The sequence below is a fragment of the Micrasema longulum genome, unplaced genomic scaffold (assembly GCF_059751315.1).
Source record: "Micrasema longulum isolate JH-2025_06_02 unplaced genomic scaffold, ASM5975131v1 h1tg002525l, whole genome shotgun sequence".
In the NCBI taxonomy this organism is placed as follows: Eukaryota; Metazoa; Arthropoda; class Insecta; order Trichoptera; family Brachycentridae; genus Micrasema; species Micrasema longulum.
The window spans coordinates 3,264-31,089 of record NW_028279666.1 but is presented as its reverse complement, the minus strand read 5'-3'; the positions used below and the strand labels follow the sequence as shown (position 1 = coordinate 31,089).

General features: G+C 31.1%; 1 protein-coding gene across 1 annotated transcript in view; it reads right to left on the bottom strand.

The window, feature by feature from the left end:
* LOC148272023 (uncharacterized) overlaps window positions 1-10,499 on the bottom strand; it is a 32,143-nt gene extending 21,644 nt beyond the window's left edge. Inside the window, exon 1 of the mRNA XM_088240606.1 lies at window positions 9,845-10,499. Within this exon, the coding sequence (XP_088096732.1) occupies window positions 9,845-10,499 (655 nt within the window). The remainder of the gene's footprint in view (window positions 1-9,844) is intronic.
* Window positions 10,500-27,826: the final 17,327 nt, after the last annotated feature.

The window sequence follows — 27,826 nt, the reverse complement described above, 5'->3', positions numbered from 1 at the left end:
AGTAGTTTATCGTTGTATGTGTGTATGTGTGTATGAAGCTTACTAATTACATATCACATCCTGATAAAATCACAAAAAAAGCAGTTTTCTCGAAAGCTTATATTTTTTCACAATTTTAGCTTTGCTTAACGGCTTAGTGTTATTACCTCAAATTAGGGATGTAACGATACATAATTTTGCCGATACAATACCGATCATTAAAGTAAATAATCGGCAATACCGATACCGATATCGGTGGCTTAGTAGAAATAGAGAGAAAAAAACAAATAAATAATCAATAATTGCCTTTATTCTGCCTAAAAGTTTCCTATATCCATTGAAGACTGAACCTTGAGAAGGTTGTAAACCAAAATGTTAAAATTAAATTCAAAGAAAACATTTATTTGTACGGAATAATCAAGAATATTATCAAGCAATCAAAGCGCTAATTAAGAAAGTAATTATCATTATTTTTTAAATTTATTATTGTTTAATATTAATATTTATATAAACCATAAAGTAAATTTTTTAACATTCCTTTTAAAGCACTTTCTTTTTTTTCTTCTTATTTTCCTCTTTTTTAAAAACTGCTATTTTCTTTTATTTGCCTTTCTTTTATAAAGGTTAATATTTATATGTGTTACAGATGTAACATTTCTTTTATTATATATAAATACTGTTTATCATTGTATACTTGTCTTGATGTTTTTGTTATTTTTTAAATATTGTGTTATTTTTTTTTCACTGGTTTTATTTTTAATTAATTTATGTTTATATTTATGTTTATTGTTATATTTATGTTTATATTTATGTTTATGGTTAAGTTTATAATTGTGTTCATGTTTATATGGTAGAATTGGCTCTGCACAAAACAGGGTGTTCTTTAAGCCCTGTCACATCCAAAACCACGATGATCAGTATGGGCAAGAAGACATATTGGCATATTAAAAAAAATATTAAAACTAAGAAAATTTCTAAAAATAAAATATTAAAAAGAACAAACGGTTGCTTACTTATGTAGGGGAGAAGCGAGGGGACACGGCCGCGTAGTTAACGGTGTGTCAGACATTCCCCTCCCCCCCCCTTCGTTTCTCTCCTGCAGAAGTTAACAACCATTTGTTTTAAAAAATATTTTATTTTTTTAAATTTTATTCGTTCTAAAAAATTATCTTAATGTGCCAATATGTCTTCTTGCTCATACTGATCATCGTGGTTTCGGATGTGACAGGGTTTAAAGAACACCTGCATAGCCATTTTACTGGAATAAAATAAAATAATAATAATAATAATAATAATAATTGTAATTATGTAAAAGATTCATGGAACGGTAAATAAATAAATAAATATTTTTACTGCGTTTCTCTTAATTCGCACATATTTTTACTTGACTATGCATTCTACTTACGCACACACTAAATGCAGGATTACACTGTTTTGTCATGCTGTGGAGTGGTGTGTCGGGTAGCTATGTGGCGCAGATTACTTATGTGTATTTTATATGGTCAGAATTTCACTGTTTTCACGTGGTGTGTCGTAGCATCTACAGATGCAGTCCCGTTTCAATGATTTTCATCTGCGCCAGAGTTATGGAGGGGAGTTATGGCGCGTCACAACACACCACAAAAATGTGTTTGTAGAAACGCGTCCTTAACGCATTGAGTCACTGTTCACATCTACGCAAGTTGGTAAAGCAAGCTAAACAAAAACAACAAACGATCAATGACAACGACAAAAGAGTTTTCAAAATACCTTACTACTCCACAACGTGACACAAAAATACAATCTTACCTAAAGAATCCGCCTTTGGTTTTTAGGCTTTCATAGAAATTCTCTATTTCATTTTTATTACAAAATTTACTGTTCGATTGAATACAGTTCAAAGTAATATTAAGTCATTAATTGTATGTTTTAAATGATGACCCCATATTCAACAGTTTCTTGCGATTCGATTTATTTCTTTATTTCTTTGAAATACTTTCCATCTCAGTAGAAATACCTTTTGTATCTAGATTTAACCTGAAATCTCATGATACAACGTGTATTGAATTCCATTATTGAATTCAATTCCATCCCTTCAGGCAATATGTCCGTCACGCTCAGTTACAGTGTGACGCCTGCCAGTATGCGCGTGGAGGTGTATTGTTTTCCTGAAACCTGAAATATCCCGCACCGACCTGAAATTCCATGAAAGTGAAAAACCGATTTGTTGGCGATGCGTGATTAAGGGTAGTTTTCAGTTGCTTTCCGTTTGTTCTGTCAATGTTTTGTTCGCAATAAGTTTGTTCAAAATCATATGTAGGGTTGATATATAACGTAGCCATCTCCTTTCTTTCTGCTAAGAAAACAGTTCAAAGGCAAATGAAACTCATAATTTGGTTATACTCGTAATAAGACAAATCAATGACATCAAGTCGATTTTTTTAGTTTTACATATAATAGAGTTAATTATCGTCATAACGGTTTTTCAGGGCCACACCGCGAAACTTTAGAGAAACGTTTTATTTTATGTACTTTTAAAAATTTCGTAATTATATTTTTGAAAATCGCTTTATTATCATTATTATTATTATAAAGTAAATAAAACAACAACAATATTTTGAGTTTGTCAAAATTTTTGTAGACAAGGACTGGATTCAACTCCTTGGGGAGCTGATAAAACAACTTTGTTTTAAATTACTATTTTTTTTTTTATATAATTTTTTTCCACCGACCGGTTTCAAAGCAAACAAGCTTCTTCGTCAAGGTTAACGTAACTAATGAATTCATTCATATTTTATTTTATTTTTATAATGTTCTCTTAATACTACACGTGGACCCAATAAATCAAAACTTTTTCCCCTTAGAAGGATGGTAATTTGATTTCAATATTTTTGAAGGTAGACAGGAAAGAACTTAAAGAAATATTGTTTATTTGGTTATAGATTATTTTTTTCTTATTGTGAATCGCTTTTTTAATTTCTAAGATTTTCAAGTTGTCTATTGTTAATATTTTATTTTCAACATGAAGTACTTTTAATCCAGTTTCTTTGTTGAAGTTATGATTATTTTCCATCAGATGATTTGTAAATTCAGAAAAAATATTGTTATTAAAGCATTTTAAGTGTTCTTTTACTCTAATACTAAAGTTTATTTTAGTTTTTCCAATGTAGATTATCGCAATCATTACAATTTAATAAGTGTATCCCAGATTTATTATATTTATGGACTTTGTCTTTGTGTTTTATTAACAATGTTCCAATATTATTAGTTGTGTAGAAAGCCGGCTTAATGTTTGATGGTAGGGAATAAAATTATTGTTTTGGAAAAATGTTTTTTATAAAAAGAATCCGCCTCCATTGTTTAGGTGGGTTTGCTTTATTTACTGTGGGAGTAGAAAATACATATTTATTTATAAGTTTGCGTTTTTGTTTTTGATTTAATATTTTATCAATTAAGTTCTCATTATATCCATTATTATTAGCAATTTGTTTTATTGTATTAAGTTCTTTTTAAAAATTAGTATCATCTAGTAGAACGTTACTTAATCTATGTATCATTGAATGGAATATGGAATGTTTATAGGCATTTGGATGATTTGAAAAATTATAAATGATTGCGTCTGTATATGTTGGTTTACGGTATGTATCGAAATATTTTTTTTTTACTGTCCAAGACAAGTCATGAAAGTTTTTTTTTTTTCTTTTTTTTAGTTTGTATTTACACGTAATGACAAATTATTCTGAATACCCAAAACGTGTTTTAACATTAATATTTAACTCGTGTGAGGCGTAACATAGAGTGTTTTGTTTATTCAATACCAAAAATAAATTTTGATTTCAAAGCGTTTGATAGAATTTGTGACTTATCATTGCTGGCTGATGTTGATATTCAATTTCATAAACCCCGATTTTAATTTAATTGAATTTAACTCTAATGCTTTCATTGCCGTTCTCTCTGTGGTTTGGCAAATAACATAAAGGACATATGTCGGGTATTGTCATTCCCCTCCACGACCATATTGCAATTCAACGAATGGTAGTGTGGAACTTTAAGGTTAATCGTAAATTTCTTGTATGTACTCGTAAACAATTTAATATCAAAAAACTCCATTAACTAACAACAAACTGCTGATACGAGCCGATATAAAATCGCTGAGAAACACGAAATCAGTATACAACCTCAAAATTCCGATAGGAAGTAAAAATTAACGTCAGACATTATATGTATATGAGTGGTAGTATCTTTAGTTGGCCAGTTTGGTTAGCCTCAGTCGAAAAGTCAATTCCATCACGCAGTCGAATGGTTCAGTACTTATTTATTTTGTTGTTTTATTTTTTACACTTTAAATACGTATACAGTTTATATACATATAAGGCGGGCATATTGTCTTAAGGCAATTTCTTCCTACCTACCCAAACCGTTCAGTTTGAGAAAATTAAAAGTACATGGACATATTTTAATAAAATTCAATTTTATGTAACAATTTAGAACCAAAATTTTCACTATACTATAAAAAGAGGAGAAGAGAGGTAATAGAATGGAAATAAGAAAGAAAGGGGAACAACTCAAACATCTATATGGCGACATTTCAATCTTGGTTTTGATGTAAATAAAAAAGGGAAGTTTGTAACATCATTGGGTAGACTATTCCACAATCAAGCAGCTATTACTGTAAAAGAGGAGGCAAGAAAAGTAGAGCGATGAAAGGGTATTAAAAATGTTCTCTCGTTACTAGAATAAAGAGGTAGTCCATGTTGTGACAAAAGTTGAAAGAGCTCTCTCAGATAAACAGGTGAAGTGAAATGATTCAAAATATTGTGAAAAAGTGATAGAAAGGCAAAGTTTCTTCTATGCTTGATACTGAGTCAGTGTAGTTGCGTGCGGTATTCGGTTATGTGGTCAAATTTGCGAAATGTAAAGATATAACGTATACAAACATTCTACAAGTACTTACACAGTTACTAGCATAAAAAGTTTACATAGTTACTCTGTCCGTATGACATATAATAAATACGCATCATGGCGTATCGTCGTTTTCTTTCCTAAACCTCCAACTGGCTAAAAGCTCCCATGCCATCCACCAGTATCAAATCCTACAGTAGCAAAACCTATATTTACTAGTATTGGATTTACTCACAAAAATCTATTTCCATTGAATGATTACTAATAAATTGAACACTTTGTATCCCGGAGCCGTGTAAACACGTGATTATATAACCATGCTTTGTGTCCCGGTCCCGTGTTTTCACGTGGTTTACCAGCTGTCTAAAAAAGACCATTTTATTGACATCTAGTGACTTTTTTTAGTACTTTTTCGCTGCTGATTAACCACGTGAAAACACGGGACCGGGATACAATGCATTGTTTATATAATCACGTGTTTACACGGCTCCAGGATACAAATAACAAAAAAAGGAGTGAGGCCCTGTATATGTGCGAACATTGCAATGCGCAATGTGGCTCTCCATAAAGGCGAATGTTGGCAAAACTATCATACAAAAATGACTTACTTTACAATATTTGAGTTTGTCCAAATGTTTGTAGACAAAAGACTGGATTTCACCCCCTCGGGGGTCATTAATATTAACAAATTACAACAGCGATGGAGAATACCTTAAATAAGGGAATATGGAAGTCAAGGCATTAGCAGGGCTTATTACCTGTCATTGACTGGTTTAAGTGGCCACTTTACACACTGTGTAACATTCACCATTTTGCCTATGTTTAAACATCCATATTTCTTCAATTCTTCCATTTGTTGATTTAAGTGAAGTTAAAGAGCTGAAACCTTTATCGTTGCGAAGAGATTCATCTGACTGAATTATTTCACATACTAGGCAACGCCTGAAAACAATTTTTCAATTTTTAAACTTCTTCTTGGACCATATTCCCTTATTTAAGGTATTCTCCATCCCTGTTGTAGTTTGTAATTCTTAATGACCCCGAGGGAGTGAAATCCAGACTTTTGTCTACGAACATTTGGACAAACTCAAATATTGTAATGAAACCCACTGGTCCAAGAAGAAGTTAAAAAATTGAAAAATTGTTTTCGGGCGTTGCCTAGTATGTGAAATAATTCAGTCAGATGAATCTCTTCGCAACAATAAAGGTTTCAGCTCTTTAACATCACTAAAATAAAAAAATGGAAGAATTGAAGGAATATGGATGTTTAAACATAGGCAAAATGGTGAATGTTACACAGTGTGTAAAGTGACCACTTAAACCAGCCAATGACAGATCATAAGCCCTGTAAATGCCTTGACTTCCATATTCCCTTATTTAAGGTATTCTCCATCCCTGTTGTAATTTGTTTGACTTACTTTATTTTAAATAAACATTGAAAGTTTCAATTGATTTAACCTAGTATTTTCGTCATAATGATACTTTTAAGAAACTCTTCACAAAGCATGAAATTTTACAAAAATGGGCCGAGCACACGGTAAATTCTATGTTTATTCGGTCGGTACTCAGTGTGTGTGTTAATAATATCAATTAAATTTTTTATTACCACAATTTCACGCAATTTCTTAACTCCGATATTCTTAACGTCACCAAAATATCAATTCCATATTCACTTATTTTTGAAAATTCATATGAATTTCATTCACTTTACGAACTCAATATATCCATAAAGTTCTCAATATGTGAAATAGCATACGTCACGCCGTCGGAAAATCGGAATTGAAAGGTTGTGTTTATGAATCAAACATTTTCCAGATTTGCAATCGATTTCACTTCTGGGAAAAGTATTTCACGATATTTCTAAGTTATTTCAAAACGTCTCGCTATTACTGAATCCAGTGAAAATGGCTCGAGAATAAATAAAGAGAATTTCTTCTTTGTAAATTTAAATATTTTCTTTCATCTGGCTGCGATTCAATATATTTTATTCAGTTCTATTCAGTTATAATTGTATACATTTTGAAAGCCGATTTATAGAAACAGTTTAAATATAAATATAAATAACAAAAAAAATTAATTAATATACAAATCAATAAACAAATCGTAATGACAAAACTAATTGAAACTAAGTTGGACTTATACAAGAATCGATGTTGTTAAAATAGTATTTTTTTTAAGGAATTTTATTTTAAAAGCAAAAATTTTACTATAGAAAAAAACTTGTCAATTATTTGTATTTTACCCCACACACTAATTGGATAGTGTGATGCAAAACTGTATCAAGCCACAAAATTGAAAAAAAATCGTTCATTCCAGGATCATGATCCAAAAGTGATATTCTTCATCATCATCATCGTTTCATGTCCGTTCCCCAGTTAGAGCATACGGTGTCCACAAAGATCCTCTAGGCATCTCTGTCAGCTGCCAGCTCTTGTACATTCTCTCAAGTCAGGTTTAAATCCTGTAGTTATAACATGAACCGCCGACGAACAGTCAGCAGTGAATATCCAGGACGTCGAGAACCCGATGCCTTGTAAAGTAGGAAAGCGTGGTCAAGGCTCTCAGGTATCGCCTCCGCTAGACGACAGTTGTCACCGGAGTTTGCTACGTCCGTTCTCTTATTACTTCATTCCGCACAAAGTCAAACCACCGAACATCCAAGATTCTTCTGACACGCCTATTCTAAAAACTATTTTGCTGTTTTGAGCCCTAGTGAGGTGCCACGATTTGCATCCATAGAGGAGAATAGGTGTTATTCAGGCGTTATGTAGGCGGCATTTGGTTTTCACTGAGTTATCCGATCTCTCGGCAGCCTACAGATATTCTTACTTTGAAAAAAAAAATGATTACAAATTCTGTTTAATACCTCGATGTGTTTACAAAAAACCGCAACTTTGCTAAAAACAAAAACATTTGGACAAACTCAAATATTGTAATCAAACCAACTGGTCCAAGAAGAATTGTTTAAAAATTGGAAAATTGTTCTGAGGCGTTGCCTAGTATTTGAAATAATTCAGTCAGATGAATCTCTTTCCAACAATAAAGGTTTCAGCTCTTTAACTTCACTAAAATTAACAAACGGAAGAATTAAAAATATGGATGTTCAAACATCGGCAAAATGGTGAATGTTACACAGTGTGTAAGCCACTTTAACCAGGCGTGACAGGTCATAAGCCCTGTAAATGCCTAGACTTCCATTTACCTTCTCAAAAATATTTTCCCTCTCTGTTGCAACAGATTTAGATCATCGCACAACATTGTAAACAAATACTGCTAGTGGGTATTTCTGCCACGATTTAAAAAAATATTTAAAAAAAAACAAAACAGTACTGTAAGTTGGCTCGAAAGAAAGCAGTTTTCTTAAAAACTTTTAAAATATGACTTCGAACGGTAAAAACAATTTTCAAGAAAACTTTTCAAATAGTGTAGAGTAATTCCGATCCGCACCCGCAACTTCCTCTTAGAGTAATACCGTTCGGTACAAAACACGGTACCTACATTGTATGGGTAATTCTTTATCTAACTAAAGAACGCCTTGTGTACGAACTGTTATTTTACTTTAGAATATTAAAAACGTATTTATTTATTAGATATTTTAGATTTTTAAAAATCATGTATCTTTTTTACACGGACATACATAAGTTTAACGTGAAATTAAGGAAAATACGTATAAGTAAATAATCCGTTCATTTTTTTCAGAGCTTTACAAAATAACACTCATTCAAAATATTGTTATGAAAAAAAGCCATAAACACCCTTGCGTTTTATTTTTTTGCACCACAACAGGCCAGAAGGACCCACTACACAGAACACCCTGGCTTAAGAAATTCAGATTATTTTTTTGTTTTCTCACCAGTAAGCGAACCCGGAACCTTCCGCGCGTGAATCAAGTGTTTTAACCATTACAACACGGAGGCCGCTGGAATTAGAATATAATTTATTTTTTTTGAAATTTTTTGTTTATTTATGTATTTATGACTTTTCTACACTATACTTCGCTGATTTGTTGACACATAGCAATTTCTTCAAACCAGCTAAAGTGACTATTGAATTTCAGGTTTGATTATTAATTTACCTTGGGTTATTTGTGTAAAGTAAATATTTTTAAATTGCCTTAAATATACCTGTTTTTTTATTTTACATTTACTTTTTTTGTGCATTTATTGAATGTGTAAAGCTTTCTTTTTTTAAAGTAAAATGTGTATGTTGTTTTAAGAAAAATAAATCTTTAATAAGGAAATATCACGTTTATTTAAACGATTTTTTTAAGTAAAAAAGGTCCATAAAATACAGTTCATAAAAAAATAAAAAATTATTAGTAGCATGAAAAATACTTTTAAATTTGTAATTTTGAATTCCCGCAAAAACGGTGATTCCATTGCCCACGCCCCTAACACGTCACGATTCATGTTTATTTGTTCCTGCTATTGAAATTTGTGTAGAACAATTTCACAAATCTTGACGTCACAACAACCAAGGCCAAACACGTCGCGTTTTTCTACGAGCGTATTTTTTTTATTTTACTTTATTTTATGACTTTCAAAATGTAAACAAATTTTATTTTCTTTGAAGAGTTTACTCTTTATTTATAAACAACCAAAAAACAGGGTTAGTCAAATAATTAAAATAATATTTTTAAAAAAAACAGCGAATACTATTTAGCTACTTTTTAATCTTCTATGCTCTTTCATTTTTTAAAGTATTAAAAACAATTTTCACATTGTTTCATTTTTTTCATACAGTTATATGTAAATGTCGCAGCCGGATTGTCATTTTGTTTATTGAATTTCTTTTTTACATTTATTTATGAAAATACAATTAATTATTCTTAATCTATTTCATATATTTTAATCGGATTCGTAATATGTGATATTTCCCTATTCTATAATGGAGTGAAAACTTAGAGTAAAAATTAATGATCAATGATCAATAAATAAAATGGTACTTTGATGAAATTGGTTTAAATGTAAAAACAAATACTCACCGATCGTTGTCAGGACGGTCAAAGAATAGAGGAAAGCCTTCGCGAAGTTCCATTCGAAATCATCCGCAGAGGATATTCCTTGTGATCCTTCCAACGCCTTTCCCCCCTGTCCTTGCATCCCCCCCAGCTCTGCCGCCACCTTCTGCGCCAATTGTTCCTGAAACCGGCCTATCTCCTGGGCAGCCAGCCTCGTCCAGTTCTCCTTGTACAGGATGTTGAGGGAGACCGTTATCTCCCAGATATTTTCAACGGTCCTTGCGCGCAGCTCGGCGCTGGCGTGGGAAGCGGATCCATTGATTTGCGTTCCCTGTCCGGCTATGCTGTTCGCGTTTTTTTCTCTCAGTTGCTGCTGGTACAGCGTCGTCGCCAGAGTCTTCTGGTGCATCTTGGCGGCTCCGCCCTCGATGGCCAGGAAAACGAAGGAACCGAGGAGCGTGTACGCGAGCAAAAGAGCGAAAATGCCAATATTTGTAACGAGTCCGGTAAGAAGTCCTTTGCGTTTTGCTCTGTTTGTCTTGAAACAGAAACAGCACGTTGTGGGCGCATCTGCGCCCGATTTTCTCGGCAGATTTGTGCCATTTTCTCCCTTTTTATCCCTGGTCTTTGTTGATTTCTTGTTCGTGCCATATTGCATCTTCACGACGTCTTTGTCCATGATTGCCCCTCCTTTGTTGTCCTTTTTATGTCCTTTCTAAAGGAGTCGTTACGCGGGAGAACGTGTCCAGATGTTATGATGTCGGTTTACGTAACGCTACAGATGTTGCGAACGACAATTTTGTAACGAGTATGAATGTGTTTTACGACGGCGATAAAATTTTATCTACTCCACTGCACAAAACTCGCGGGGTTGTTAATTTTGTAAAGAAAACAAACCGTATAGCTGTTTTTTACATGAAATAACATCACTTGACGGACTTTAACTGCGTATTTAAAATAACAATGAAATTGTTTGGCAGTAAACTGAGATCTAAAAGTTTCCATTAAATAATAGTTTCCACTTGTATCGGTGGCGGAGGAGTATTATGGCGGGATTGTCACGTTCCACTTTCAAAATGCATCCGGCGTGTCCTGATTGGTTGTTTGTAAGTTCCGGCGCGGAGTGGGAGATGGTCCGGATAGGAAATCCATCTTCTTTATACTCCCCCACAAACCCCCAGTAGCAATAATTTCTTGTGTTATTTTGATTCGGAAAAGCTCTTTACTGTACACTCTGGCAGCGCTCCCGACTCTGGAACAAAATAAAATATTTTAGAATAAAGCCACCAAACACAAAACTGTACATTGAGAAAGAAAAATATACCAGTTATTTTACTTTTATTCGATAAAATTTTTTCCATTTCTTTGAACCAACGAGATGGGTAGTTTATTTCGGTATTTTTTGTATCATTGACAAATAAATGTATGAATTCATTATTTAATTTATATCATTGATTTATATCATTTTTGTATTATTCGTTCGATAATAATAGTCAGTTCCTATTTAAATTTATTGCAACCGAGAGGGAAAATATTATTGAGAAGGGAATGTGGAAGTCTAGGCATTTACAGGGCTTATGACCTGTCATTCATTGGCTGGTTTAAGTGGCCACTTTACTCTTATTATTATTAGTATTACATTTACCATTCTGCCCATGTTTGAACATCCACATTTCCTCAACTCTTCCATCTGTTGACTTTTGTGAACTTCACCAAACACAAAAGTCAACAGATGGAAGAGTTTAGGAAATGTGGATGTTTAAACATGGGCGGAATGGTGAATGTTACACAGTGTGTAAAGTGGCCACTCAAACCAGCCAATGACAGCTCATAAGTTCTGTAAATGAGTAGACTTCCATATTCCCTTCTCAATAATGTTTTCCCTCTCTGTTACAATAAATTTAAATATGAATGACTCCCTAGGGAGGAAATACAGCCAGTCTGTAAGCATTTGGACATACAACTTAAATATAAAGTATAAAAATTGGAAAATTGTTTTCAGGCGTTGTCTAGTAGGTGGTTTGGTTCAGCCGGATGAATATCACCCACGTGATAAAGGTTTCAGCTCTTCTACTTCACAAACGTCAACAGATAGAAGATTGAGGAAACGTGGAAAGTCAAACATGGGCAAAATGGTGAATGTTACACAGTGTGTAAAGTGGCCACTTAAACCAGATTCCCTTCTGAAAAATGTTTCCTTTCGGTTGAAATAAATTAAAATGTGAATAACTCCCTAGGGAGGAAATCCAGCCAGTCTGCAAGCATTTGGGCATACTCAAACATTTTTGAACGTGTATTTTTTTTATAAGGTATTGTTTAAATGCAGTTTCGCCAAAAAATGTCAGTAGAAAAACTCAAATCCTTCATTGTTTTTGTTAAAACTTCAAAGGCGGCCTCCTACGCATTTCAGCATTATGGTTTGGCTATGAAATATTTAATCAAACGTATTTGTTCTCAGACAGTTTTGTTTTATTACTGAATCTTGAAGTTGTTCTGGAAGTTTCCGACCATTTTTCAATATAAGATCCTCCAATATAGAACAGACGGTTTCGTAAAATAAATTTTAACAATAAGTTCCCGAACATTCAAAAAACCAAATGAAAACTTCAATATTTACAGATTCACTTACATTGCTTTATTTATAATACCATACACATAAAATTAAACATTAATTTAAAATTGCCTTAAATCTTTATTTATGCGGGTTAGATTCAATTAATTGAATTATTGCACCTACATACTAGGTAACGCCTAAAATTTTATTTTTTCAATTTCCATACTTCTTCGTGGACCAGGGGGATTGATCAACAAATTTTTTAGTTTGTCCAATTTTTTGTAGACAAGGACTGGATGCAACTCCCTGGGATTCTCTGGAACTTCCTTTAATTGAATCTCACCCGCATAAATAAAGGGTTCGGCTCTTTAACTTCACAAACATCAACAGATGAAAAATTGAAGGAATAAAGATGTTCAATTATGGGCAGAATGGTGAATGTTACACAGTGTGTAAAGTGGCCACTTAAACCAGCCGATGGCAGGTCATAAGCCGTATAGATACTTAGACTTCTATATTACCTTCTTTAAAATGTTCTTCATTTCTGTTGTAATATGTTAATGTTAACAGCTCCCCAGGGAGTTGAATCCAGTCCTTGTCTACAAAAATTTTGACAAACTCAAAATATTGTTGAAATATCAACTTTTTTCACTGCTGTCATAAAAAACTACATGACAGATCGCGCTAAAAATTAACACGTATGCCAATTACAGTCTTACCAACCTTTATAAGAAATCATTCAATTTTAAGCGCGATTCTTTTAAATAACAAATTCCGGGTCATATTTGAACTTAACATTATAAAAACAGAGATTCAAAACATTGAAAAAAACTAAACATATGAAAGTCAAAGCATTTAAACTACATTACACCGTGTGTAATGTTTGAATATCCATATTTATTCGATTTTTTTAAATTTTTTTTTTTAAATTTATTTTTCAAAAATATTTACAAAATATTCTTAAATTAAAGTCCTGCTGAGTTGCATACATACAACTCGTCAGCAGGTTCTTATAAATTTCAAAGATTATTTACACTTAACCTACATTAACAATAATTTTACTTGAAAAACAATTACAGATTACATTTTGAAAAATTAAAAACTATCACTAATAATTCTTCCAAATATCAATTTTGTGAAGTAAGCTATACGTTCCTCGTGGTGTAATTGTCAGCATGTTTGCCTATCATGTGAGAGGTCTCGGGTTCGATTCCTGACATGGTTGATATGAAATATTTATTTAAAAGGGTGTTTTCACACCAGGGCATTTTAGTCTCTGGACTGGTACCTTAAGCGTAAGACTGCTCATCTTACCTTCATGTAACAACATATGATCGAGATACGCTGTGATTGGTTAACCAATACAGTACCCTATGCATCATTAGGTGCGGAAAGGGAATAATGATGATAATGAAATTATACGTAAATCTCAATAACTTCCTATTTAAAAAAATTAAACAAAAGGTTAAATCCTGTCATTTTTAACAAAAAAATTAACGAACTCAAGATGTTGACTCGTCTAAGAAGTACAAAAAAAATATTTTCAGCCGTTGTCTAGTATGTATGTAGATGAAATAACTAAGTCAGTCGAATCTCACCCGCTTCTATAAAGGTTTCAGCGCTTAAACTTTACAAATATCAACAGTTGAATGAATTTAAGAAACTTGTATATTCAAACATAGACGAAATAGCGAATATTACGCAGTGTGTAATGTTGCCCAAAAATCAGCTGATGACAGTTCATAATTCTTGTAAATACAACAGACTTCATGTTATTATTTATTTTTTTAAATATTTTTTTTGTTTTTTTACAATAAATAAAGGTAATAAAACCGGGTATTAAAAATATAAAGCATAATTATAAGCAATGAAATACATATTAATAGTAAATATCGTAAACAAAAAAATCCCACAAAGGCATGGCCTGTTTGTGGGTATATAATAAAATGTTATTGAATTTTTGCTCCTATAATAAATAATGGATAGTTTTAATTTCTGTGTAACATAAGAAAAAAAATGTAAAATATTCCGTAAAAGATTATATGTTTTTTTTAAAATAGTAATTAAAAAAGGAAATAAAAAATATTAAAAAAAAAAAAAACACAAAAACATTCCTTATTATTAAAAGGCAACAAAATGAATAATAGAAAAAAAATCATATCTTCAGTTTGAATCCAGGATAGTGCATGTTTTTTAAAAGAAGGAAAAGTTTGGAATCAATGAAATATTATCAGTAAAAAAAGAATTGAAAATTTATGGGCCAATACAATATGCATGTCTCTGTGCGAGCCTCAACGATATTTCTTTTGATATTTAGTTTTCTTCATCTCTGTTGTAATGTGTTAACAAAAATAATCAAATAATCAAAAAGACTTGCTGCCTCATGACTCAGTAAAACTTTTATTTGAATTTATTTGATTTTTAAGTAAGGTACAAGAATTTCGCTACGAAAGACAATAATCAAACACGTCATCGGCGTATTTTGTAATGAAACCGGTCAGCATTCTGACCGAGATTGAAAACAATGGATTACGAGCTAAGCGGAATTCCACGAGAATTTAATTAACCACATAGTGGAAATTCCTTAAAATCAATCATCGATAGGTTACGGAAAAACTAGGGTATTTCCACAATTTTTCAAATGAAAAATTCACAATCTAAAAAAATACAACCGTATACAAAAAACTTGATCGTTTTTTCGTATTTTTAGTTATTGAAAATGATTTTTTCAATAAAGTCGATTTAACTTTAGCCAGAATTTCGTAAATATGAATTATTTTGTTGTTCAATAAAATCATTTATTTATAAAGTTTATATTTGAAGCACTAACTTTGTGGTTATTCATTATAATAAAATAAATAAAACAACTTTGTTTTTAACCGCTAATTTTTATTTTTCACCGACCGGTTTCAAAGCAAACAAGCTTCTTTGTCAAGGTTTACGTAATTAATGAATCGATTCCTTTTTATTTTATTTCTATCATGTTCACTAAATACTACATGTGGACCCAATAAATAAAGTGGTTTTTTCTTACACGGGTGGTAATTTTATATGTTTATTAAATTGACATTTTTGCCATATATATTTTTAATAGTGTCACACATTATTACAATACTAATACATTGTAAACAAAAAAACAAATTAATAAACTATATTTTGTCCCGATAAATTATTAAATAATAGTTTGTCATCAGGTGCTGAGACATTAGTTTTAATCAAGAATCAAATCAAAGAGTACAGACATAAAACTGTTTACATATAAAATAATGATCATATAATATTTTGTTTTTAATGCTTTGAAAAATTAAAAATATTATCAAGAAGATTAAAAAGAAAAATCTAAACAAAACCAGATAAAATGGTTTAAAATAAATAAAAAAAATATTGAAAAATAATACAATCAAAATTCAAGAATAGCCATTTACTTTAATAAATTTGAATAGTGTGTGCTCATAAATGTGATCAATACAAAATAAAACAAAGTAAATCGAAAATTTAAATCCATATATACAGAAAAAACAAAAAAAAATAAAAGCACCTATTAAAGTTAAGATCTCAAAAATGTAAATAATAAATAAATAAATGACAAAAAAGTTAACTTACGAAAATAACAAAAATGTATTTAATAAAACACAAAAATACTGAGTCAAAGAATATTTTATAGAAATACTAAATCAGTATAGGAACGTTCTGTCTACTAACCACTTTCGCAATAACATAATTTTATTTTTATTATGTGACTGTCAATAAATTGATTTCTTAAATTTATCTCGAAGTTATTCTCTGGGATTCATATTGTAAATTTCTCGAACAGCTGTCTTCTACAGCACAAAAACAGAGTAAAAATTTGCAGTATATTGAAATGGTATTTGTAACTCACTACTCCTTCGCCTCTTTCTCTCTTTTTTCAACTATTTCTCCCACAACATAGAATATTTTCATAACTTAATCAGTGCATTTAAGAGTTTCTTATTAAAATGCATGACATGTTGGTTTTATATTTTTGTGCAACAACTATGGTGAAGATATATAGTGGGTTTTGCATGTTGGTTTTATTGGTGTCCTGATGAAGAGACGGATACGTCTCGAAACCGGTAGACAAAGAAAAGTCTGCAAGTGACTTCATGAAATAGTATTTATTTATAATAACCGCATAAATAATCAAATAAATTATTATAATCATGAATTTTATCACTAATATAAAATCATGACAACCCTGCCTGGGAGTATTATATACTCACTGTCTTTAATGTATTTTCATTGCGGCTTTTTTATCCCCTATCGTCCTGAGAACCTTCCCCCAGCGGGTGTAATGGATGGAAACAATATTGTTTTCAATAAAGATAACATTTTCCGAGAAAAAACTAATATTCTTGTGTGCTGGAAGAGTTTTTATGGGACCGTTCATGGAAAAACAAATTATTTTTCTATCAAAGAAAATATGTTTTCACGGTATTATTTAATCTCCTAACAATAGGATATTGAATTATGCATTACAAAAAATGCCTGAGTGTTGTATAACCGCATTTTTAACAAATAAATTGTATTTTTCTTGAGTTAATAATCTGAAGAAAAAAATATCACATCGTAAGTACAAATTTAAAAAAAACATAATCTGTCCGCTCCTAGTGGTGTATAGTAAAAAATACAACACTGAAATTAACACTTATAATATGCTCCTTGAAATGTTCTCTAATACAAAATGAAGGGTACGTGATGAAAATGGGATTATAAAAAATGAGAGAAAAAAAGATTATAAACCCTTTTTATTTTTTTGTTCCATTGTAATAACTTATATATTTATCTAAATTATTCCTCTGTACGTGTGATGTAACCGTACTCCTCCTAAACAGATTAACCGATTTACGTGCGGTTTTCATAGAAACATAGATCTTTGCGCTCTGCGTGTTCGTAGATATTAAAATCTTCAATCGAATATGTAAAAAAGAAGTTAGGAGCATAAATGTTTAATTCATCGATCTACCAGGGTTACATTCGAGGAGAATGCATTTGCCAAAAAATAGAAAGATGTTTTTTGTGTTTAAAAAAAAATGTTTTTGAATGTTTACAAACAGCATTTGTTTTTTGTGGATCTCAATCAGATTCTTTTCTTAAATTTTTTTTTTTTAAAAAAAAAGAAATATTTGCGTTCTTATGATTTACCCAAATATTTAATTTTGAGAGCCATTTTCAACGAGTTGTAAATAACTCACTATTAGAAAATGGGAATCAAGTTGGGGTAAAGTGGGATTCGAACCACAGACCTTTGGTCCGTGAGTCCGAGACACTAGCCACAGGACCACAACCCGATTCTTTATTATAATTTCTTTATTATAATTTCTATAATTTAATAATTTAATTAATAAACCGAAACAAATGGGTAGAAATTATAATATGATTATAATTTCTACCCATTTGTTTCTGTTAATTGGATTTTTAGTAACACTAAAATTAAATTAAATTCATACATTTTTAAAAATCGTATTCCCTTAATAAGTACACCCCTTTGTTGGTGAGACGACCGGAGTTTGACGTTTGCAAAAAGAATGCCATATTTGAAAAAAATATTTATATATTTTGGAATTCAGCCTTAATCAAGTACCTAGGTACCGACTTAAATGAAATATTTGAATATTATCAATTTTGAGTTTTGGAATTTAATCACAAACAAGTATTACAACAGAGATGAAGAACATTTAAGATAAGGTAATATAGAAGTCCAGGCATCTACAGGGCTTATGACCTGTCAATGGCTGGTTTAAGTGGCCACTTTACACACTGTTTAACATTCATCATTCTGCCTATATTTGAACATCTATATTCCTTCAATAAGCCCTGTAAATGCCTGGACTTCTATATTACCTTCTCTTAAATGTTCTTCACCTCTGTTGTAATATGTTAATATAAACAGCTCCCCAGGGAGTTGAATCCAGTACTTGTCTACAAAAATTTGGACTAACTCAAAATATTGTTGATAAATTACCTGGTCCATGAAGAAGTATAGAAATTGAAAAAACAATATATTCAGGTGTTGCCTAGTATGTAGGTGAAATAATTCAATTAGATGAATCTTACCCGCATAAATAAAGGTTTCATATCTTTAACTTCACAAACATCAACAAATGAAAGAATTGAAGGAATATAGATGTTTAAATTTAGGCAGAATGGTGAATGTTACACAATGTGTAAAGTGGCCACTTAAACCAGCCATTGACAGGTCATAAGCCCTGTATATGCCTGGACTTCTATATTACCTTCTCTTAAATGTTCTTCACCTCTGTTGTAATATGTTAATATAAACAGCTCCCCAGGGAGCTGAATCCAGTCCTTGTCTACAAAAATTTGGACAAACTTAAAATATTGTTGACAAACAAGTAGTAAGGTACCTACTTATCAATGAAAAGTCTTTTTCCAAGCTATTAGCAGGGAAGCCAACGTTCGAGCAGGACAACGTCTGACGGGTCCGCTAGTTGACATATAAGTTATTAATTTAAAATATTTGGTAAACTTCCACTTATTTGTTTGACCAATTAGCGCTTTCACCCTCTAATGGGCATTTTCAGACTGGTGAATATTATACAGTCTTAGGATAATTTATATAAATTTAAATATTATCTTAAGTGTAGGTACATTTAAAAATTAGTTGAAAGAGGTACGATAAGCAATATTTCAATGGAGCAGGGTGGGACAAACTATTGAAACATGTGTTGGCGGTGTACTGTAAGAGAGGATTCTATTATATGAAAAATGTTTATTGTTTTATTACAATGTACATGGTCCGACTAGGGGGGCTAATAAGGGTGAGTTTTTAAAATCTATTTTCTGATTTATTAAAATTCTGTCGCCATTGTTTTTTATCCTGTTTATTTTTTAAATTGTTAAGGGTCAGACAAAATAAACGTTTGTTTAGTTGTGATTTATTTAATTAAAATAACTTGAGGTTATAAATTAAGATATACGATGTTAATGTCTTAACGTCTAAATTAGTTCTGAGACTGGGAACCATCAAACTAGTATTTATATTGATCCGCGGGTGTCATTTTTTGGACTGGGCTTAAGTAAACATTGATTTTAACTATCGAGGGTGAATGGAATTATACTACTGAGATTAAGATTTATCTGGACAATATTCTAAGAATTTATCATGTGACAGCATTGAAAAGTTTTACTAGTTGATACGAACTCATATCTAGGTTCATGGTTCCATAACAAAATTTCTAATCCATCTAACTTTAAACCTTTATGTCCTATAAAATGTAAAGTGTTTTTTGATTCGTCAAAATTATGTTTTTACATATTTAAATGTAATGCATAGTTTTATATTTATATATTATTATTTAATGTTAATCTTTTACCATTGATTTTTATTTTATTTTATTTTATTTTATTAACATAAACGGCAAATCTGCTTTATACAAACATTTATAATATTAACTTTGGCTTAATACATTTTTTTTATACAAGAATTTCCTTATACCCAAGATTTATGTAAAAAATATTAAAACAAAAATTATACAAGATTTATATTTAAAAAAATAACCTTAAAATTATACGGCATATTCAGTAGAAAGTTTAAATAATAAAACACTATACAGTATAACCACAAGACAATCATAAGTACTGTTTCACACAGCTAGGCAAAGTGAACAAAAAACTGTATATATTATGAAATGGATGAATAAATAAATATAATTACACATTGATGTTTTTTGTTGATATTTCTTGATAAAACTCCACAGTAAAAAAAAGTAAAACTAAACCAAGAAGTTTCATTGATAAGTTTATTTATAATTTTATCATAATCATTAAATATAATTACCATTCACGATCTTTGAAAAAGTTCAAAATGTTTGTTCTATAGGAACAATGCCCTACACTAAATATATCAGATACGTGGGAATAACTATTGCCGAGTTCATGAAGTCTATTTAATACGGCATTACAAGTATACGCTGTCCGTGAATTGTTGCTACAAATCGGTGGCACCTGTCTAGTCATTCTTCCAGGCACCCTGAAGTTGATGAGAGATAATAGTTCAGGGCAATCACATCTTGAATTTATAATTTCGAATAAATTTAAAAGGTCTATAATTTTTCTTCTATCGTTTAGTTTTAACAAATTTAATGTTTTAGTAAAAAATGGTAATTTGAAAATTTATGACTGATTCTAAGTTTAAAATTTATATACCGTAAGACTTTTTTTGGACTCTTTCAAGAGAATTTTGGTGACAGTTGAAGTAAGGAGTCGTACTTTATTTTAAACAAAAAATACACATACACAATATAAACTGACAACAATACATATAAATACAATAGCTTTTACCTGCAGCTTCGCTCACGCTGTATTAGAAAGAAATTAATTACTTAGCTAAATAGCAAAAACAGTTTTCCTGATGGAATGATATACTTTTTTGGAAGAAAAAAAAATACGAGAATCCGTTAGTTTGTGGCGACGTTACATCGTTATTCTGATCACAAATTTCAAATCCTACTACAAATCCAAAACGAAAAACAAACCGAACTAAAATCAAAATAAAATAAATAAATTATCAGTTAGGGCTCTACTTTGGTACAACTTAATTAGTCAGCATGCGTCGTACTCCGAGTATAAACACAAATTGGTACATGATTACAACACCAGGAGCTCAATCACAAATGACTATCGACGTGTTAATAAGCGACGTGATAACAATTTCTCACCACGGTTGTTTATCGTATTCGCGATCACAATTGAATTTACTATTTAGAGTCTGAAATTAAAACAAACTGTTTTTCGTAAGACGAAAATTAATAAATCAAAAAACCGAAATCTTGCGTTTTAAATACTATATACAGCGCGAAATTATATTACCAATATAGTATTTATTGATATAATAACTTATATTTTAATATAAGATACCAATTAAAAATACTAAGCACACTTTCACTTATTTATTTGACTGACTAGCACAATCTAACATATAATAATATCCACCAACAAGCTACAGAAAGTGGCTTGGTGGGATTTTCATTTTGGTAATAATATTAAAATTGAAAAATGTTAAACAATGCAACATTCGTGAACACCTTATATTAAATGTCAAAACATTTACGTTTCGCGGCGTATAATCCTGCTGCGCAATCACAGATTTAAATTTTACCGGTGTAAACATGGAAAGTATTCCACTGTTATTTTTATTTATTTATTTATTATTTATCACGCTATTCATTGCATTAATCCGGCGGTTGGTAAGCCAAATGTCAAGAAAAGCAGTCGCCATAGTAATCATTTATTTGTATTAGATACTCCTTACTATTTTGCAAATGCAATACATTGTATTATTTTTTATAGTAAACCCCAATTTATCGTCAATAAACTGTATTTATTTACGAGGAAAACCAAAAACAATCCGACACGAGAGTTGACTTAGAGAATACACACGCGTTGACTTATATATAGTTATAGTTGGATAAATTACATAGCGCCATTTTTGTGAAAATCCCCTCAAGGGCGCTGTACAATTAATAAATATCCCAGTACGTCTTGCAGCTACAGAGCGCATGGACGGTTGGGATTCTAGTTCCTCGTTTTCAATTAAGATCAATAAAAAATTATAACATATAGGATATAGATTACAGGACATCTTGCAGCTACAGAGCGCATAGACAGTTAGAAATTTAGCCCCCATTTACACATTTTAAAAATTGACAAATAAATTTAATGTATTAATGGTATTTTAGAAAATAAAATAATATGAATAATAAAAAGGAGAAAGATTACAACACGTCTTGCAGCTACTAAGCGCATAGACGATTAGAATTCTAGACCCCATTTACAAAATTTTGGTCTTTTAAAGTTGATATATGAAAGCTAGATAACCAATCATCGTGATAACTGCGATAACTTAAGCATGTTCATTATTGTTTATTGTGATCGCTCGAATACTTAGCATGTTTTTAATTCACAATTCACGTCGATAGTTATTTATGACTGCGATAACTTAAGCATGTTTTTTTTTAAATAAAAATAAATATTTGCGTTCTCGTGATTTACCCAAATATTTCATTTTGAGGGCCATTTTCAACGAGTTGTAAATAACTCACTATTATAAAATGGGAATCGAGTTAGGGTAGAGTGGGATTCGAACCACGGACCTTTGTTCCGTGAGTCCGAGACACTAGCCACAGGACCACAACCCGATTTTGTTCATTATTGTTCATTGTGATCGCTCAAATGCTTAGCATCTTTTTAAGCAAGTCGATTTTTATTTGTGATTGAGCTACAGGGGTGCTATTCTGAACCGCTTTCGTGGCACGAGGAAGCAGTTTTTCTCGTGTATATTGTATGTTAATACACGAGATAATACGGCCGCGAGAACATTTAAAATACCCACCAGTAGCTCAATCACAAATAACTATCGAAGTGCTAATAAGCGACGTGATAACAATTTCTCACCATGGTTTTTTATCGTGTTCGCGATCACAATGGAACATATGTGAACACCTAATATTAAATGTCAAAATATTTACGTTTCGCGACGTATAATCCTGCTGCGCAATCACATATTTGAATTTCACCGGTGTAAATATAGAAAATTTTCCAAAACTGCTATTTTTATTTATTATTTATCATGCTATTAATTGCATTTCGCCGGCGTTTGGAAAGCCAAATGTCAAAAAAAGCAGTCGCCATAGTAATTGTAATTTAATTTTCACTTTTTTGAATTCGATACTCGTTACTATTATTCAAATGCAATATATTGAATTATTTTTTATAGTAAACGTCGATTTTTTGCCAATGAACTATATTTATTTGCGAAGAAAAAAAAAACACACCGACACGAACGTTGGAGATTACACACGCGTTGACTTATGACTGGGATAACTTAAGCACGTTCAATATTGTTCATTGTTATCGTTCAAATGCTTAGCATGTTTTAAAGCGCGTCGATAGTTGTTTGTGATTGAGCTACAGGTTACTAGTATGGAAGGGCTAGCTGTTCCTAGATATTGCAATAAATATGGCAAAAGGGCACTGCAATACAGTATACCTAAAATATTTAACATGTTGGCAAACAATATTAAAAATACTGAGTTAAATACAGGAGTGAGACGTTTGCTCACATTATGGTTAATAGAAAAAAGTTTTTTGTATTAGTGATATTTTTTTATTTTTTTTAAAGATAATAAAATATAAAATATGGTAAAGTATGTAATGTTTTTCAAATAATATTATGATTAATTTAGGTTAAGTAAGAAATATCGAAGCAACATATAAGAACCTGCTGACGATTTATATGCTTACGATTTAGCAGGTCTTTAATTTTAAGACTATTGTTTAAATATTAAAAATTAAAAATAACATAGATAAAGCAAGTCAATTGTGGAAATTGAAAAAAATAATTTCAAATTGATTCAACAATTTTTTGAGTTTGTCATTTTTTTTGTAGGTAAGGACTGGATTCTACTCCCTGGGGAGCTGTTAATATTAACATTTAATTGATTAATAATTAATTGTATTTTCGCATGTGCATATATTTTGTGTATGAATGTGTGTATATATATGTATGTATATGTGTGTATATATGTATGTATGTGTATATGTATGTACGCTTTATATTTATGTATTTAATTGTATTTTTACATTTAATGTAAACGTAATTTTTTTTTCTTCTTTTCTTCTCTTTTCTTCTCTTTTGTTTTTTTTTTTTTTTTTTTCTTCAATATTGTTTTTTATTTATAGGAAAAATATTCGTAAACCATATTTGCCGCAACAAATCGGTTTCTTTGAACAGGCATTTGCCCATATAGGAACCGATTGCAACATTAGGCGTATTAATATTTCTGGCTTGCCGACCCTTCATATACTGAGCCTACTCCTAGTACAAGCAGAATTTGCCAGAGTGTTTTTTGTGCCATTTTATAACATTGTATGTATAAACTAATAAATAAATAAAATAAAAAAAATAAAAAAAACACTAAATGCCCACAAAGTCTTCAGCGTCTGAGCGTGGGCCATTTAAAAAAAAAACTATTAAGTTTAAAGCATATAAATATGGTATGAAAAGAAAAGGAAAAAAAAAAAAACAAAATTAATATACGCTGATATTGTGAAAACAGGATATACTTGCAGAATGCATTTTATTTTTAATTTTAATTACAGCAGAGATGAAGAACATTTTAGAGAAGGTGATATAGAAGTCTAGACATCTACGGGGCTTATTATCTGTCATTGGCTGGTTTGAGTGGCCTCTTTACACACTGTGTAACATTCACCATTCTGCCTTTTTTTCATCTGTTGACGATTGTGTAGTTAAATAGCTAAAACCTTTATTTATAAGAATTGAAGGAATATAGATGTTCAAATATGGGCAGAATGGTGAATGTTACACAGTGTGTAAAGTGGCCACTTAAACTAGCCAATGATAGGTCATAAGCCCTGTATATGCCTAGACTTCTATATTATCTTCTCTCAAATGTTCTTAAATGTTGTAATATGTTAATTATTAGTAGCATAAAAAATACTTTTAAAATTGTAATTTTGAATTCACGCATAAACGGTTATTCCATTGGCTACGCGCCTAATACGTCACGATTTATGTTTATTTGTTCCTGGCAATTAAAATTTTTGTAGAACATTGTCACGAAGCTTGACGTCACAACTATTAAAGCCAAACATGTCGCGTTTTCTTAGTGACGTATTTTTTAAAAAAATTTCTTTTTTAAATTGATGTAGGAAAACATCTCTCCACAATATCCATATTAATTTTGAAAACACAATTAATTATTCAAAAACCATTTTATATATTCTTATCGGTATTCATAGTATGTGATATTTCTCTTTAAATATTTTCACTAATGTAATAGTATTGCCATGATGCCAGAACAGTGTTGACCCCTTCTCTTAATATCATATTCCTATTGCCGTATCTTGTGTTATGGTCATAAATGACAGTTAGATATTTGTATATATTAAAGTGTGTGTAAATTGTTTGCAAGCGTTGCCTAATATGTGATATTATTCAGTTAAATTAATATAATTGCAAACACGTTGTAATTATATATGTCACGTCTGTCCCTTAATGAAATACTTGTATGATTTAAAAAAAATTAAACCTTGGAAAAAATATTACAAACGTTTAAAATGTTGTGTGCTATTTACTAGTCCTGAAGATGCCTTCTTAGACGAAAGCGCACGAAGATCAAGCTAAATAAATGTATAACTAAACCGTGAAGTTGTATCGATATTTTTATTAATAATTGTATCGTAATCATTAAATTAAAAAACATTATCACTACTGCAACTATTACGCCATTTCCCCGTAGATACGAGAGAACAAACCGCCACACACATCTATCCTGGCATACATTTCCAGCCTCTGGGTTCTGCCTGCTTTTGACATGACCAACCTAAGGTTTTTGGTTTATCTGATCATGTCATGTCCTTCCTGGTCGTCCTCGTCCGTTAATTCTCGCCATATACACCTGTTTTACCGTGCTTTTGTCATCCATTCTTCCGTTGCAGAATGGTTTAAATATACACAGTGCGTAAAATGGCCACCTGCCAATAACAGGTCATAAGCCCTGTAAATACCTAGACTTCTACATTTTCTTCTCTAAAACATTTTTATCTTTGTTGTAAAACTAAATATTTCATTTAATGCATTTACCCTACGAAGCGGTGAAAAAATCTATTACGTCTTCTGGGACTTTTGTTATCTTTGACCAAAAATGATGAAAGTATTGTAATCTCTTTTAACAGAATTTTTTTCTTTTTAAATATTTTACCCTCTAAAATACTCGAAATAAAAACGGCTTCCAGGAAAAGTCTCGCGACGCAGACGGCGCAAGAGTAAAAAGGGAAATTAATGATAAACCTGACGCGTGTTCCCTTTTATCTAGACACTGCTGAAGGACGTGGCTCAAGGAGTGAGATGAGGGAGGTTTTCCTTATAATTTCAGCCGAAAATGTACACTGCCTTCATATTTCACGGGAGTGAAAGATCGCTCTTAAATTTACAGGAAAATTGTTGGAAAATTCCTGAAAAATTGTAAATCCAGCGCGGAACGCGAATTATCAACACACTTCTAGAATATAAAAAATAATTTACACAGGTCGTGAAAAATCGTCGAGGAAATATGAATTTCAACTAAAGAAGAATACTTCTTTAAATACACCTGAGAAATAATGGACGAAAAAACATTACTTTTCAACGACTTTAAAAGACATATTCACGAACATTCCTTAAAACGTAAATTGGTTTATTCATTTCATTAGCAGCATACTGATAAAATTAAATAGTAAAGAATTCATTAGTTAAGTATACCCTAAAAAAGGCTTGTTAAGTTTTGAAACCAGTAGGTAGAAAAAAAAATAGTGTTTAAAAACAAAGTTGATTTATTATATGCATGAAATGATTTTATTCAGTATACGTTGTAAATTTGAAAATCGGGAAGTTTTATAAAAATATTATGGTAAAAACTTACCTATTTCAACAATAGATGTCGTTAATTTTCTCCATACTACAAATTTCTGTAACAAAACTACACGCGTAAGAACATAATATTCAAACCAAGCATATATGTATGCAAAATTAACTAAAAAAAATGTAACCATCGAACCTATAATGGGAATGGTGAATGCTACAGTTCGTAAAAAAATCATCAATCTTTAAGTACAAAAGTTTTAAAAAAATATTATTTTTTAACAAAAGCGAAGAGAAAAAGTTTGCCTTTTTGTGCACAATTGATAACAAAAAAATACCCCAGTATATGACCTACAAAGGTGGGTTCTTGTACCGCAGTTTCTTGAGAAAATTTCTGAAGAGCTTTTCAATTTGCGGTCGAGCTTTGAAAATATTTTTAATGAAGTTTTCCGTTTACTTAAAGGTAACAAAATGTGATTTTATGTTATAAATGCGTGGCCTGTTTCTTATTACTTTTTAAATTAATATCTTGGAGTAATTAGTTAACTTTTAAAATTAATTCGTGTAATTTACTGATTTTTTTAAAGTCGTAATTCATTTACCGTTATTACACTTATATATTATTTCAATTTGGAAAAAAAAACAAAATGTTATTACTAAATCATTAAATTATTATCAATTTATTCATAGTTATAGTTTCTTTGGAGGTCTTTTTGTATATATGTTTTAGAGGTTAATATTCTTCTTCTATTTCATCCCTTTTTCGGCCCCTAATGGTGCAAAGGGCACTGCATTAGTTCATCTCAGCGTATCTTGATCTTGAAATAATGAGAGGCTTTAAAATGGGTGCCGTACAACCCCTCCATCCAGCTTTTCCATAGGTTGCAGTGGATTGAAACAGAGCAAAGTACACACTTCTGAGAGTGCCAATATTGAAACTATTGTATAAATTCTGTGTGTTTTGTTTTTAGGAGAAAAAAAATTAACAGGTCATAAGCCCTGCCCTGTAATCGCCTAGAAGTGAATATTTTCTTCTAAAATATTCGCC